Raw genomic sequence first — 16,127 nt, 5'->3', positions numbered from 1 at the left:
TGATTTTTTCTTAGTCTCAGAAAATATATTCTAGGTAAGTTCTATATATTATAATAAATTTTATTTATTTACTTTTTATCATTGTACATCCTTGTCCATTTTTTTCAATTTTTTATTATCTCAGTTTAGAGTTTTAAAAGTTTCTTCACAGAATTTTGCATTTCTATTAAACCAATCTGAAGAAGAAATGGTGGGTGAGACTGTGAGCACTAACAGGTTTATTCCAGCTCATTAGTCAGGTTATGCTTAAACCACAGTGATGTGAGGGCTCAATGAGCAAATGCATAAAAATGCTGACACAACTTTGTATCACTTACTTTCACAAGATTTTTTTTTTCTTCCCCCCCACACTCACACCATGTTACTGTGTTCCTGTTGGCTGGGTCACTGAACGAAGAAAACTTCTGAGCTTGAGATAATGAATTTTGTATGAAAGTACAAATGACCTTTTTTCTGTATTTATATCTAGAAATCACTTGTTTTCAGGAAACAAGATGGAGAGGGAAAACGCAAGGCCAAGGGAACACCTGTTATTCTAAATGGACCCATGGAAGACCAACAAAGAAGTAGTAGTAGTAGTACAAAAAGTACAGAATACTTATATTCTGATAAACTTGGGGAAATCCAGAAAGGAAATACAAGGCTTTAATTTGACATAACTCAAGAGAAAGGAGAAAAAGAGAATTCTACCCTGAAAGGATTTTACTGGACTGTGAGCAGCCCATGAAGAAGGACTTTTGTTTTGTTAGAACTAGACGACAGACTTGCAGGAAAAATGACGCTTTTATTTTGGCAGAATTGAGGAGGAACGAAATAGAGGTACTTTTATTGTGAAAGTACTTGGCTAGAAGCGCTAGTGTTGTTTCCGCTAGTGGTAAAATTGATCAAATACAACTACTCCTTATATAAAGTATTAGCTGGATCCAGCGTAAGTTTAAAGTAGAAAGGACAGAGCGGCTCTGGCAGTAACACGGTGTGCTGCACCGTGAATGCTGCTGTGAGCTTTAAACGGCTCCCAGGTGAACTCTCCTTCCGTGGCGGGATCAGAGTTGATGAGAGCCGGTTTACGGGCTGTCAGGGAGCCGCTATCAGCCTAATCACAGCTGAACTGTGACCCGGACCTCTGGACTCCGCCGCACTGAAACTTGTGTGGGTTTTCTTCTGTTTCTCTATTCGAGCCAAGATGAAGAGGAGACTCCTGCTGGTGTCCAACTCCACTTTGCACGGCAGTAGTTACCTGGAGCACTGTCAGCAGCACATCTCCAGCTTCTTTGGAAAGTAAGTTAGCGCCGCGGTTCATATATGTGGGCCAGAAAGTTGACAAAGGGGACAGGAAACAGGAAGTGGGGCCAAAGTCAAGTGACATGCAAAGACGTAAAAGAAAAATGAAAGTTTTTATTTTTTATTTTGTCAGTTTACTGAGCAAACGTGGATTATATATGCATTTGTATTTGATTCTTTGTAAATCCCTTTACGAGCAGGGGCGTTTGCAGAATTTTTCAGGGTGGTGGCAGAGTGGGGTGGGGGGTTGGGATGAGGGGGTTGGGGTTCACGACTCCTGACGGCCTGTCTGGTGTTTATCATGAATCTGTTTGTATGTATTTCAGAGACGTGAAGAGGGTGCTGTTTGTTCCTTATGCTCTCCATGATAGAGACGCCTACACTAAGTTAGCCAGGGACAAGTTTAAGACTCTTGGTAGGTTCATGTAACAGATTATTTTTGAGTCTCATATTGTACACCTGCTTGTTAGTTTCATATTTATAAAGCCTTAAGTAATTATATGCCTTTGTGTTCATGTTTAATAAAACATACATTTATTTAAGAGTTGTGTTCTACATTTTTCTCTTACTTTAATATTTGAGGGTGTGTATATATTCTATATTTTGTTTTGGAAAGCACAGTATTCAGTGTTTCTAGGAATTTTTCTGTATATCCATCTATACATTTTTTGCCACTTATCTGGGGCCGGGTCATTGACAGTAGCAGCAAAAGCACAGAAGTCCAGCAACTGCTTGTAGCTGATGTCGGGGAACACCATGGCATTCCCAGGCCAGGCAAGAGATGTAATTAATCCAGTGTATCTGGGTCTAGGACATGCCTGGAACACTTGCCCAGGAGACATTCAGGAGACATCCTAATCAGATGCCCAACTGATTAGGATGTAACTGGCTCCTTTTGGTGTGGAGGAGTAGTGGTTCAGTCATTCTAAATTCTACCTGAATGACTGAACTCGCCACACTATCACTTTGCGAAAGCCCAACCTTTCGAAGGAAACTCATTTCCACTGCTTGTAGCTCCAGTCTCATTCTTTTGGTCACTGCTCAGAGCTTGTGACCACAGGTGAGGGTGTGGATGTGAATCGGTTGGTAAACTGATGGCTCAGAGCAATCTACCAGTACAAAGTCCACATCACTGGAGATACAGCCCTGTCTGTCAATCTTCCACTTCCCTATCTTGGGAACAAGTCACAGTCATACTTAAACTCGTCCACTTGGGATAGCAAGTCTCTAACTCGGAGTGGGAACTCAATCCTTTTCCTTCTCAGAACCCTGGCTTCAGACGACTTGGACCCTCCAATGAAGCCAACAGGATCACATCAACTGCGGAAAGCAGAGAGCACCAAAGTAGAAGGCCTCTGTCTCTTTGAGCAAACAAGTAGATGGGCTCAATTTGCCTTTTTGAGCTGTGCCTGTCTGGACCACATGGGTTAAGGCCCAGCAATCAGATGCTCTACCTCCCTTCCAGGTCATGCTGCAGGGTGTGGTCCCGGTAACCCTGTCCAACAAGAGACCCTACCAGGGGCAAGTCCATAGGACATCATAGCCGATGGGATCACCGAGACACACAGACCGCTCCTCCATAGTATAGTAATAATTCATGGGTGATTCACACGTTTAAGGTGTTATGCTTTATGGTATTTTGAAACCAATTTTCCCCTGTATTTTCTGTTATTATTTATGTGCATTTTGGTGTTTTCTCCATTTTTTCTGCATTCTTTCAGTATTTGTTTTTGTTTTCGATTTCAGTGTATATGATAGTTTACAGGACATGCTTTGCTAGATGTAATTCAGTCAAATCCTACATGTCATAAGAGCATTTGTCTTCTGCAGGTTATGAGGTGGACAGCATCCACGAGGCCTCAGACCCTGTAGATGCTGTCCGGAAGGCCGAGGGCATTTTTATAGGTGAGGAACATCTGAGGAAAGCAACAGCTCTTGGAATTTCTTCAGGGATTTCACGCTTTTTCTCTTACTCTTATTCTACATTACCGTCTAACCTTTACTTTACCCAATCTGCAGTATGGAGATGCTAAAAGAGGCTTTTGTTTGTAGGTGGAGGCAACACTTTCCGGCTGCTGAAGAGTCTTTATGACAACAAGGTGGTGATGGAGATCAGGAAGAGAGTGATGGAGGTATATTTAATCCAAAAACATTTACTGGAACAAAACAAGACAGCAAACAAAATAAATACTTTATAATTGCAAAATGTAACATTTTTACAAATGGTTATATATATATAGATTGATAGATGTTGTTTTTTATTAAAAACATTCCATTTCAATATAATTTTGTGTATGTTTTATAAAAACATATACTATTGTCTTATGAAGGTTTTAAATAAATTTAATAGATTTGGGGGAGTTATGTACACATTTTATATGAATATGCACATAAACAACAGACCAAATCGATTAGATTCTTTAAAAAATAATTGCAGAAAAATTCTGTCTTGATTATTAAAAAGAAATTAAACCAATGATACCTGTGTGCTCTTACTTAAGTAGTATGACTACTTCTTGTCTCCCTTTTCTTTACTCCCACATTCTTTAAATCCTTGCCCAGGATGGTGTCCCCTACATGGGCTCCAGTGCAGGCACTAATGTGGCCACCATCAGCATCAGTACCACTAACGACATGCCCATTGTTTTCCCTCCGTCCTTCTCTGCCATTGGCCTCGTCCCCTTCAACATCAACCCGCACTACCTGGACGCCGACCGCACCAGCCGCCACATGGGGGTCAGTTTTATAATCAGAGTTACTGATTGTCAGAGCTGGAAATAACTATATATTTTATAACAAGTAGAGCTTCGGATGCTTGTTTTTGAGAATTTCTATTTTCTGTTGCTTTACACTGCTACTAGATGAAGCTGAAATTCTTGCTTCAGGCACTCCAGCCACAGTCCACTGCAAAGCCTTCACTAATATACAGCTAAATGAAACTGATCAGAGATACTGGAAGTATTACAACTACTCAAAATTCCGAACTGCTACGAGCCTGAGGTTAAAAATCATCAGTGAAAAACGATGTAGGAGTCTTTGTTTTGCTAGTTGGTTGACAGATATAAGAAAATGATTACTGCACTGAGCTGTCGCTTGTATGCCGTATCAGTGTTATAAGTAACACTCTAACATTGCTTTATGGCTGCCCTCTGCTCAAAGATAAGCAGATATGTTTGGAAGCGACAAAGCAACAACATGTTTGCACTATGGGTAATATGTAAATAAAATAATTAAGCTGTTGAAACAGCTCCAACAGTGAAATGGTGAAAGTGCCATGGAGGTTTGGAATAAAGAGCTTTTTCGCTCGGCTTTAAAAGGATGCCGCCTTACACTGAATGAATTTGGACCTCAGTAAATCTGCAGTAGTAGATCAACTGCTCGTCCACTTTGAAAGGAGACAATTAAGGTGGTACAGGAATCTGATTAGGATGCCTCCAAGATGATGTATAACAAACATGTCCTACCAGGAAGAGCCAAGGGCAAACACAGGACACACTGGAGAGATTATATCTCTCGACTTCGGAACACCTCCGTGTCTCCCTGGGATGAGGTGGGTGAGTAGAGGGAGCTTTGGGCTTCTCTGCAGAGACCGCAGCCCCTCTGACCTGGACCGTAGAAGATGAATGGATATATCTGCAGTTTATTACTTAATAACTTCATGCCACAGAATGATAGATCTCTGCAGAAACGAATGGAGACACAGTAGGAAAAAACCAAGACTGGACTCCAGCCTAAACTGGATGCATTCTAGACCTTAAGGGTTTATAAACAATCTGCATGAAGGGACAGATGATTTGCAGAAGGTTTGACTGACATGAGTTTCAGCTAACACGTGATAAAACAGCCTGAGGAAATTATGCAACACTTGGAGCTGTAAAACTGCAACAGCTGACAAAAAAGCTGCAGTGTCAGCAAAGCGATTTAGGGTAGCTCTGACCAATGTGATGACATGCAATGTTTAGTTTGAGGGTTGTGAAACACTGAATTCATAGAGCCAGGCCATGGGGTAGCAGTTGCACTACCTACAGGGCGTGGCAGCAAGCATCTAGTGTCCAGCTTAAGGGAGAACACGAACTTCTCAGATTTCTGCCAAATTATTTCTGTATATAATTATTCTTAAATGGTTTAAAAAACGTTCCTGAGGTGTAAATTTCGTTCATGGAAGGGTAGTTTTCATCATTTCTTGTTCAGATGGTAAAAGTGTCAGAAAACAGGAAAGGTTTGCTCAGTGCAAGCTGTCAGAGGGTAAGGTGAAGTCTGGAGTATGATTTTTGTTATTGCATACATTTCATAGTGAAATGATTCTGATGCTGTAATGATATAGAAGAAGAAGAAAACCAAAACAAAACATAACAAAATCCAAAACCTGACACTAGAAAAGAACTGAAGAATAATTGCATTTTGTGCTGGAAAAATGATTTACATTGACAAGCAGTTGTTAGCATTTGTTAACAAACAGCTGTGAGAAGAATCACAAAGGAAAAACAATCACTTCATAAAAATATTTATGTCGATAAAGCACAAATTTATTTTCTGAAAGATATATTGCTGTGTCCACCGACCCCTGGTGGTCACTCTTGGTGATTGCAACAGTGACAAACGTTAATAAACCTAGATTTGTATCTTTAAATGTTTTAGTTTTTATTTATGTTTATAATTTATTTTAATATCATCACACATTTGGGAGCAGTATTTAGCTGAACAGACATGAGCAACTGTGGTTTAGGAGGTACACTGGGTCATCTGTTTGGAAGGTCAGTGGTTCAATTCCCAGCTCCTCTAGTCGTCCATGTAAGATACTAAACCCCGAGTTTCCCCTTTGGTTTGGGTTTTCTTCTGTCATTGTAATGTGGTCACAGCAGCAGGTATTCAGCAAAACAGGAATGCTGTTATTAAAATACACTTGCTGAATTAACTGAGGACAGTTTGTCACCAATAAGCAGTTGTCCTTATTTTTTGTTAAAAAGAAGAGTGAATGACGAGGTTATTTTGAACATTTTGTCACATCAATAGTTATATTTTAGCTGTGGTTTCAGCCTCCACTGTTTCCACTGTGCTTACAATCTTGAATCTTGTTTTCATGTAGGAAACCAGAGAGCAGAGGATCATCCAGTACCATGAAGAACCCGATACTCCGTGTGTCCTGGTGAGTGAGGGGAAGCAGACCTGCATACATGTAATAGTGCTCAAATCTTTCATGCCGAGAAGATGAAGCGGCTTCATTAGAAAATTACCGTCTTTTTTTGTTTGTTGTCAGGGTCTGAGGGAGGGCTCCCTGCTGCTAGTGGAGGGAAACAAAGCGACACTGCTGGGAACCACTAAGGCCAGACTGTTCACCAGGTAACACACACTTTAAGTTTTCATGACTTGAGATGACATCACACTGACTTATCCAATCTCCTTTCTAATTGACTGTAGCCTTTATTAGCCTTACACTAAAACAAAATTAGTTTAATGTTAACATGTTCTTAACTAAATCTAAACTTACAGCATCCCGGCAATGTGACTGTGTAACCAGGGTGTGTACATCATCAGTAGGACAAACACACAATTTGAGAACGCGAAACAAGTTGAGTTATTCCACTGACCAGAAAATATCAGCAGGATTTTTATAAATGCTTTCTTTTTTGTGTATAATTATGTGTTTCAGGAAAAAGCCCACAGTGGAGTATGAGCCAGGCAGTGACCTTAGCTTCCTGCTAACTGATGCACAATGATCGGTCAAATGGAAGCAAGACGAGGAGCACAAAGTTTTCAATGTTTCTGGTTGGAACAGAATAAAGATTTTAAGGAAACATCTAATGTGTCTCTCCAGTAAATACCTAGCGTAAGTTAATCTAGTATTTTTTTTTAGCAACTTATGCAAAAACCTGAATAAATGAAAACAAAAATTGACCATTAAGTCTGTAAAGTACAAATTCCCTCCACTTTACACATGGTGATGTGATTTAAATGCAATATTCATATATACATTTGTAAAAGGTTGCCTGGTTTAAAAAGAAGAGATCACCACAAAACACTGAACAGATGTGAACAAATCAGTTTATTTTAGTTTAAAGGTAAAATCATCTCTTTATGAAATCATTGTTTTATTCTCTATGTGAAAGAATACATACATCAAAAATAGTCAATATTTTCTTAGGGCAGAAAGAAACACGGAGCAATATTAAATACAAATGACTGGCTGCAAATCACTCGTATCTGCCAGGAGGCTTTGTTTTTTTTTTTTATTATTCCTCCATATTTAACACAAACTCCTCTACTCACCAAAGGCTTTTGCATAATCGCTCAGGACAACGGTGCTGACAATAAGGTCATATCAAAGATGTTAGGACAGAAATAAATGTTTTAGCGATTTGCAGCTTTTCTGAGTAATTTGAAATGACTGATACTGAAATGAACAGATTTCTGTCCAACTGACTCCTGGCAAAGAGAAACATGCTGTTTTGGTCTAATTTACACACAAACAACCTTAGAAAACCTTTATAGAAAAAATGAACAGTGCAGTGAAGCCGCTCAGTTTATCTCCCTCATGAGAGCACTGACCTAAGATCAATCCTCATACCAAAATCACTAATTTGTTAAGAAGTGCCGTCCCACACAAACACACAACTCTTTGCTCAAGTAGGACAAGCTGGTTCAAAGTATTGGTTAAGATGCCACTGAAAGAAAACAATGATGTATAATGTGCTCATTAAAGTCTTCCTGTTATTTTATGATGAATGTTACCTGCATTATTATATTTGTAAACCTATAATCAGCTATAAACATTAATTTATAATGCAAACCCAATATGGGTAAATAGCAAAGTATTTTTTTCTTTTTTTTCTTAAGTATTAGAGCAATCATATACTCAAAACACAAAGTAGAAACCTGCGTTTGTTTTAACTTGTTCCCAGCAAAGCTGCCAGTCTGAAATCTGAATGTAAATAAGTAGAAATCCAAAAGGCCTCAGTGCAGGAAAAACTGTCACAACCAATTCAGTGAAAAGGACTACAAGTCTTTTTAAAAAGAAGTTTGTGATTTAAAACTACACAATAAAACTCTATGCTTGCTGCTGTGTGAGCTGAACGGGCCTCAACTAGTGATTACAATGACGTAATGAAACATTAACCAATCACATGCTTGCAAATACACAATCCAATCCAAGTGATCATGTCAACACACACTGGTCAACACTCAAGTCGCAGCTCACTAACACTAAAACAGCCCGTACTTTGCCAGGTTAGAATTACTAATAGTCTGTTAAGCTCCACCCCCATAGTTACTATTGCTGTTGCTCTAGCCACTGACTGAAGGTATTTACACATGTTGACAAATCTTAAACATTAAAATGTGTAATGTCTTAAATACTTTAATACTTTCATCAATTGGTCAGGTTAAAAATAAAAAAGATCCTAAATTTTTTATTTTAACTTTATCTATTCACTTGAAAAATAACTGAAATTGTTCATTTAACAATACTTGTTAGGATCTAGAATGCATTTAATGTATGGCAAATATAAACCGGTTTCCATACAGCCTGAAACATTTTCTCAGCCAGTTACAGCTCTTTGCTTGCAGAGACACAACATAAGATCAGCTTCAACATAATGATGCGAGATATGAGGCTTCTGTGGAATGACTAATCAGACAGAACTTAAAATGATTTTCAACCATTTTCTGCACAAACAAAATTACATTTGGCCAAACATTTTCTTGATTGTGTTGAAAAAAGTTGGACAAACTTCTAAAACTCTAATTAATGTTGTGTACAAAATACAAAGGAAACAACCACCAACATCCCAAAGCAAACTCATACAAGAGAAATGCAGATCAGCTACCCCACACACAAAGCAGGAAGAGAAAAAACAAGCGTACATAAGGGCAAATATATTATTGTGAGCTTCCCATCATCCCATGCTACAGCAGATAAACCAGTTTTACCGAAACATCTAAAAAGACCTGAATGCAGCTAACTATCTGCTTCAGTTACCGTATTGCTTTGTTATTGTTTGTTTTTACATTGCTGGTTGATCACAACTAATCACGTCACTAAAACAAAAAGAAAAAAAACATTTACTAAATTACAAGTGGAACCCGACTGATAAAAATTCAATATATCGGCCGATACTCTCACATATGAAACAAACACTTGTTTTGCGTAGTAATAATTTGAGTCCATACTAAGATAATATGGCACATCACTGTGACATATGTGTTTTATTTGTTTATGCTCTGCTTGGATCAGTTGGCTATTGTGTCTGTGGTGTTTTACGCTTCTTGTGTCTCAGCTGGGATAATGTGTTTTTATAGCACACCTTTGCTGATTTAAACTCCACTGATTCAGTCTGTGGTATTCTTTAATACAATACAATAATAATCACTGGCTGTATTAATAATTAACTGCTCTTAGAAACTCTAAAACAATGACTTAAGTGTAACATAACAACAAGGCCGTTTATCTCATTGCTGAATTTGTGTTTGGATGGAAAATGTGCAAATTAAGGTGGTTTATGCTTCTTATAACTTCTGGAAAACTAATTTTGATTTCAACTGCCTGCTGGAACAAAACCATTAAGTTTCTCGATTAGTTAAAGGAATAGCTCAACGGTTTTGGACATGTTAAATGTTCAGAATGACAACAGGCTTGTGTTTGAATATTAAATATGAAACTGCAGTGGATTAGCTTGGCTAGGAAACAGCTATCGTGGTCCTGTGAAGAGGTAACAAGATCTGCCTGGCAGCTTTAATGTTCACTAATATGCTCTAGCTTGTTTAATTTTTAATGCTTGAATTGTAAATATGAAATTCTGCATTTTTCAAATGTTGAATACAATACAAGAGATCGACTTGCTAGCTCTCACAGCTAGTTTGTAAAAGCATTTTGACACATTTTATCAATAATGGTTTTAGGGAACAAAAAACATTTGTTAAATGTTTATATAATACTTAGAGTTGTGATTTTTAATATCATTAATGCGAAAAGATGAGGTGAATTTTCTTTGTTCCCAGTCCCATGTTAAGGTAAGCTAATCAAGCTGTAGCTTTATATTTTTAAAGCAGGCAATCTGATCATGCAACTCTCACAAATTAAACAAATGTATGTGTGAACTCACAAAACATCTGCAGTTCGTAACATCAGCGTTGTTCAGACATCACGCTGTGATGCAGCTTCTCGGGAAACGTCGAACTGCTCCTTTAACACTAAACTTTGTGGATTTTGTTTGATCAATGTTTTCCAGATTCTCTTTTGGCACAAATACATGTTGACAATTTTTTTTTTTTTTAAAAAAACAAAATAAAAATAAAACCAGCACATTAAATCTTAAATCAATATCATTATCTGCCATCCAACAGTCAATACAGTGAAATGCTCTCAGAGGCCTTTTTACCCTGATTTCTTCCCACCCCCCTACTGATTTGCCATCAGTCCCTCACAGTTTGACATCTAGGCATCAGTGTTTCCGTTCTCCTCCGGCTGCAGCTGCTCCTTTTCAATGCAGTCCTCCTGTGGGGGGCGGACTCTCTTAAAGAAACCCAACTGCACAGGAGAAGAAGAAGAAAAGAGGGCACAAGAGTCGGTTATATTTGGTAGTGAAAGTGGTGTTTCAGCCATTAATCTGACACAGAAGAGCAACATCTGAACACACGTCTCAGTGTAAAACTACAGAAGCTTAGGAAAAAGGAAAATAGCAGCACAAGAACAGTGACAATGGACATGTTTACTACCTTGTACATGATGAATATAAGCAGCGCCAGCAGCAGCAGTCCTGCCAGCACAGCCAGAGCCACCACCCAGCCTGGCACTGGTGGAGGAGGCTCAGCCACCCAAACCACTGATACACTCACCTGAAACGAGACAAAACCAAAAACATACTTACTTCGTCCTGATCAGATTAAAGTCATTATGCTGTTATAAAATGACCAATCTAACTCTTTAAAATATGCACTGTCCTTCCATCTGTGTTCCTTTAAGGTTGTTAAAATAAATTCCTCAAGACTGGTACCAACTTGTTCCAACGCTTCATTAAGTCTACAGTCCATAATCTTTACGAAGAGTCGGGAGTCTAAATGCCAGCGAGTGCTTCCGAACACGCTGTGGACCTGCACTAACATGTTTTATCAGTGATTTAGAGACTGCTGTATGATAGCAAAACACTGAAGAATGTGTTTTCTCTGACTGATTTAAAATCTAATATTAAGGGACTATTACTGTTTATATGATTACATTTCATGTAGTTTATGTGAAAATATGAGCTCATTCAGAAATCAAGATTTTTTCTTTTGTTTTTTGTTTTTCTGCAGACAGGAACTGGTTTGTGTAACAGCAAGGTGAGAGAGCTTATTTTTCATCTCCTTGCTGATAACTAGTCTACTGTCATGAGTCTGACTTCCTGCACTGAGAGGTTTTGTATGCTTGCTTATCTTTCTGTGAAATTCTTTGAACTTCAGAAGAAAACCATAACTTTAAAGTCACTAGTTTGCTACGTATTTCATTCATGAAACCTCCGTATATGTGCACACACATTTTGTGTTGACTTTGTGTTTGTAGATAATTCTGTGTCTTCCATGCATGCTGATCATTTGTGTTTGTGTGTCTTACTGTGGTGCTATTGGATGGTAGCTCCATCTCCAGGTTCTTGTAGGGCATCTCGATCACACTGAAGCTAGCCGTTGATTGTATCACATAGGAACGATTCTGATTCTCAGGCTGAAAGGAGGGAAAAAAGTCACATGTCTGACAAATGAAGTCCAAAATGCTGAGGATAAATCACGACCTGGAGAATGGATATTACCTAACAACATACATGTGTTCTTCAGCTATTAGAGAAATTAGGACAGAGGTTTAAAAATGTGACAGTCTGGGCAACACTGTGTTCTGGTTATTTGTTTACATTTTGGCAAAAAGTCCAGATTATGAATGTTGGATTAGCTATTAGCAACCACTGCATGTAATGCACACATAGATGCACAGGCAGCCATCACTGGGTTAGTGCAACAGTGAAACTTTATAAAGACCAGCTTTTGTTTCTAAGACTTTGCACACATGTTCTGTTGTGTGATTAGATTCCATTTATTTGCATAGCACCAAATTGCAACAACAGTTGCCTCGAGGTGCTTTATATTGTAAGGTAAAGACACTACAATAATATGATGGAGACACACAGCAAACCCAAACCAGTGCATGTTGTGTTGTGTTAATCAGGAAAGGAAACAGAAAGAAAAGAGCATGCATTTATAATTTAAGAGAACACAGACACAGAGCTGGTTGCTGTGTTCAGTAACATTGCTCTGCCCTAACATAGGTGCTTTTATTTGATTACCCTGAGGAAGTTGTTGACATCCAGTCTGGAGTAGATGAAGAGGATGGCGTTCTTCCTCCTTTCTAGACGACCGACCTGACATTTCAGTGTCAGACACTTAGCTGTGTGGCAGTCCTACAAACACACACACACACACACACACACACACACACACACACACACACACACACACACACACACACACACACACACACACTTTGGTCAGAAAATAATTACAGACAGAAAAAATGCACAAATGCTTTTCTTTAGGACCACAATTTGATTCTGAATATTTTAAACAGGAAGATGTCATCTAAAGCTGCTGGGATGCATCAGCTGTTCTTAGCACGATCAGGCATGAGTCAAGGTGTAATTTCATGTCATACAAAGGGGCTATTCAAAGCATATGTGCTTGTGTAGATTTACCAGTGTCTGCAGGTCATTCTCTGCATTTCTGGACTCCAGATCTCTCCTCTGGCGGACGCTGTTTTGATTCCGTCCCTCCGACTCTCGTCCTCCAGGCGTAACAGTGCTGGTGTTCTTTGAGGTGCTCACTGGGTTCTGAAAGACACAGACACACAAAGAAAGGCTTATTTGTTGGAAACATGTAAGAGAAGGAGCACTGCCACAGTAGCACATTATTAATTGGAACAGCAGAAATACTTCTTATTGGTGTTTAAAGCTACTTTGTCTAATTACAAACTGAAGAATTTAACAAAAACTTTCACCACTAGAGGGCAGCTTTTTATCAGCTGGTGCTGACATGTTTTTTGGTCTGCGCTGCTGTTTGACTTTGAACATTTGATTTAGCTACCCCATTTCCTCAAGAGGCTTTGCCTTTTTCTCTCACCACCACTGTAAGCAGGTGTGTCCTGTGATGATGTGGCCGCTTAACTGAAGGTTAAACTGACTCAGCATGTTTTGGTACAAAGTGGTATAAAGTACAGCCTACCACTAGTTTAATGTCAGCTGATCTCTTTAAGAAAATCCATGGTTGTGATAGTCATATTTTCAAGCACAAATTTAGAAGAAGTACCTTTAAGATAACAGGTGACAAAACTGTGGAAAGAAGCTGTATGTTGTGAACTGTTTGAGTATTGGTGTGCATTTGTGTTGTTTCTGTATTTGTGTGCCTTACAGAGACATTGAGTGGGTTTATCTGTATGTCAGTGGTACAGTTGATGGGTCCCTCTGTGTCGTAGCTGGTGATGTAGAGCAGAGAGCCATTTCTAAACTGGTACGGCCACTTGACCTCCAGCGCTGCCTTACTGAACGTACTGGGACCGTTGTTCAGGAGCTGTGAAAGGGGAATGCAAGTTTTAATCTCAGTCCAAAGAAATAAAAATACAGAAGAAATAGTTTCAATAACCACTGGCATTAAATCTGTGACTGTGAAGCTCTAATAAATCATTTCAAAAACAAAAAGCAGGTGAACTATACAATAATACCAAAAGGGTGGGAGACCAAGAAATACAGTCTCATATAGCATAATTCATTGTGAAATCATGAGGTCAGCTTGACCTACATTACATTATGCTTGCTGGTAATAATAATAATAATAATAATATTATCTTGTGCAGTCTTAGTTAAATCAGTGAGATAAAAAAAACAGAATCACCCGTCTCGCCCGCATGTTCGTGCATGTGTGTCTGTACCTCGTAGACGTGTACTATTTGTGGTCCGATGTCGTCACCGAATACAGGAGGGTCTCTCGGTTTCCAGTTGGCAATAGGAATAAACACCTGACCAGGAGATGAAGACCTGGAAAAACATTTTAGGGAAGAATGTGAAGCTGGAATCATAAAAACTTGTTTTTAAAGCAAGTTTCAAAGTCAGAGATATACCAGTTAAACGAGGGTGTAGTCAACACTTTTATTTTTATACTTGTACAAATTCTGTAGCTTTTAAAGCCTCATCCCTTTTTAAAGATGAGGCAACAAGCTTATCAATTATTATTATTATTTAAATACACTATTGGGAAAATCATATAAATTACAGCCTCTTCTTTTGAAGCTTCTTAAGCAGAAAGAGAAACACCTTCAGGAGCAGCAGTGTGTGTTTCTGTGCGTTTTACCCTCTGATGGAGACTTTAGCGAGTACAGCCAGTTTGATGACGCTGGTGACTTTGGGACTGGTGTTGTCAAACTGGTTAGAGCTGAAAAATCAACAACAAACAGTCACATTCACATGACCAAAAACAAACAAACAAACAAAATCCCTAACCCCTTAATGTGTTAAAATAAACAACATCACAATACAATGATCTAACCTTATTAAGATAACCTAACCACGCACACGTCTCTGGACTGTGGATGGAAGCCAGAGTCACCTGAGAGAACCCACACAGACACGGGAGAACACGTAGAGGCTGGATTTGAACCCAGGACCTTTTTGCTGTGAGGCCATCGTACTAACCACTGTGCCAGGTTTAGTTACATCAGTAATTCTAACTGCGCACAGGTCTGAATGCAGTGAATGGTTGTCTGTCTTTATGATTCAGCCCTGCGGCAGACTGACAAATTGTCCAGGGGGAACCGTGCCTCTCGTCCTAGGACAGCTATGATAGGCTTTGCCTGAACCATATCTTATGCGCAGCAACTCAGTCCTGGAGTCTGTTACATTTCTAATGTAAGGATCCTAAATTGGATAAGCTGAAGAAAATGAATGAATGGCTGGAGAAATATTACAACTTATTGATTACTCTATTCTTATTTGTAAAGCATCTAAAAGACATTTCAAAGAAGATATATGTCATAAAAAAGGCAAATAAAGATAAAGATAAAATAAAATGAAAGACACTATTGAATAATAAGTCCAGTGAATGATGGTAATAAATACTAAAAAAAGTAAAATCCTGATTAAAAGTTCGAACCTGATGCTAAAGTGCTAAATTCTACATTTGTGCTTATCGTGAAGAAAATGCTGTCAGTGCCAAACTGCAAATCAAAGACATCACAACACTCAACTGCAACTAACTGACTGAAAATCTGTTGCTCCAACCTGACAAATAAATACAGTAATCACCAACAATGTTGCTAATATGTAGAGCTCATGAAAGAAATCAAAAATAAATCAGGAATAAGTCAAATGTAACAGATAATAATAAAGATAACTACCTTAAAAAGTTTAAGAATATGAGAAAAGGTTAAAACATAGTTAATCTGTACATGTCAAAGGTGATGACAAAAAGAGAGAAACGGCCTGCAGAAATCTCCTGACACACATTTAAGGAGCAGTGAAACTGCTGTGCAGTACGAGTGTGTCGATGAGCTGAAGAGGAGGCGAACCAAAGACTGCTGAAAACCCTTCATTAACATACTTCTCTCTCTCTCTCTGCCACAGAAGTACAAAAACACTAACACAGAAGAATGTGAAGACGGAGCTGCTTCCTTCACAGTTTCAGGGCTTTTGTCATTCAGATGAGTGAGACGAGGAAAACAGCTCTGCTTTAATGAATTAAGTGGGCTTAACACTCAGTCTGATTGCAGTTAGCTTCTATCACGCTAAACCTTCTGAGGTGTATTGATGCTACTGTACCCTGCTTTTCTTTTGTGTCCTTGG

The 16,127-nt window shown here is 38.7% G+C and overlaps 2 protein-coding genes across 2 annotated transcripts in view; one reads left to right on the top strand and one right to left on the bottom strand.

Moving 5' to 3' along the window:
* The first annotated feature begins 833 nt into the window (after positions 1-833).
* Positions 834-7,078, top strand: LOC146371087 (alpha-aspartyl dipeptidase). Its single transcript, XM_084908662.1, has 8 exons — positions 834-1,278; positions 1,608-1,696; positions 3,112-3,186; positions 3,334-3,413; positions 3,844-4,017; positions 6,368-6,427; positions 6,539-6,621; positions 6,932-7,078. The coding sequence occupies exons 1-8, from the start codon at positions 1,184-1,186 to the stop codon at positions 6,996-6,998; spliced, it is 723 nt and encodes a 240-aa protein (XP_084764788.1). The 5' UTR covers positions 834-1,183; the 3' UTR covers positions 6,999-7,078.
* Positions 7,079-7,305: 227 nt separating this feature from the next.
* The window catches only part of itgav (integrin, alpha V), a 41,315-nt gene continuing 32,493 nt past the window's right edge, over positions 7,306-16,127 (bottom strand). Inside the window, exons 25-32 of the mRNA XM_084908657.1 lie at positions 14,641-14,721; positions 14,222-14,327; positions 13,705-13,863; positions 12,993-13,127; positions 12,588-12,701; positions 11,867-11,974; positions 10,993-11,112; positions 7,306-10,804 (exon numbers count right to left, since the gene is read on the bottom strand). Coding sequence (XP_084764783.1) covers positions 10,712-10,804; positions 10,993-11,112; positions 11,867-11,974; positions 12,588-12,701; positions 12,993-13,127; positions 13,705-13,863; positions 14,222-14,327; positions 14,641-14,721 — 916 coding nt within the window. The 3' untranslated portion in view covers positions 7,306-10,711. The remainder of the gene's footprint in view (positions 10,805-10,992; positions 11,113-11,866; positions 11,975-12,587; positions 12,702-12,992; positions 13,128-13,704; positions 13,864-14,221; positions 14,328-14,640; positions 14,722-16,127) is intronic.

This window comes from Perissodus microlepis, chromosome 16 (assembly GCF_051167445.1).
Source record: "Perissodus microlepis isolate ML-2025 ecotype Zambia chromosome 16, ASM5116744v1, whole genome shotgun sequence".
In the NCBI taxonomy this organism is placed as follows: Eukaryota; Metazoa; Chordata; class Actinopteri; order Cichliformes; family Cichlidae; genus Perissodus; species Perissodus microlepis.
Note: the sequence above shows the minus strand (reverse complement) of the source record. Positions and strands in the feature narration are given on the sequence as shown.

Excerpts from the sequence above, each read along its gene's own strand:
- LOC146371087 (XM_084908662.1), top strand. The coding sequence starts at position 1,184 with ATGAAGAGGAGACTCCTGCTGGTGTCCAACTCCACTTTGCACGGCAGT. Across the intron at positions 1,697-3,111 it reads GGACAAGTTTAAGACTCTTG|GTTATGAGGTGGACAGCATC; the intron begins GTAGGTTCATGT and ends TGTCTTCTGCAG. Across the intron at positions 3,414-3,843 it reads TCAGGAAGAGAGTGATGGAG|GATGGTGTCCCCTACATGGG; the intron begins GTATATTTAATC and ends ATCCTTGCCCAG.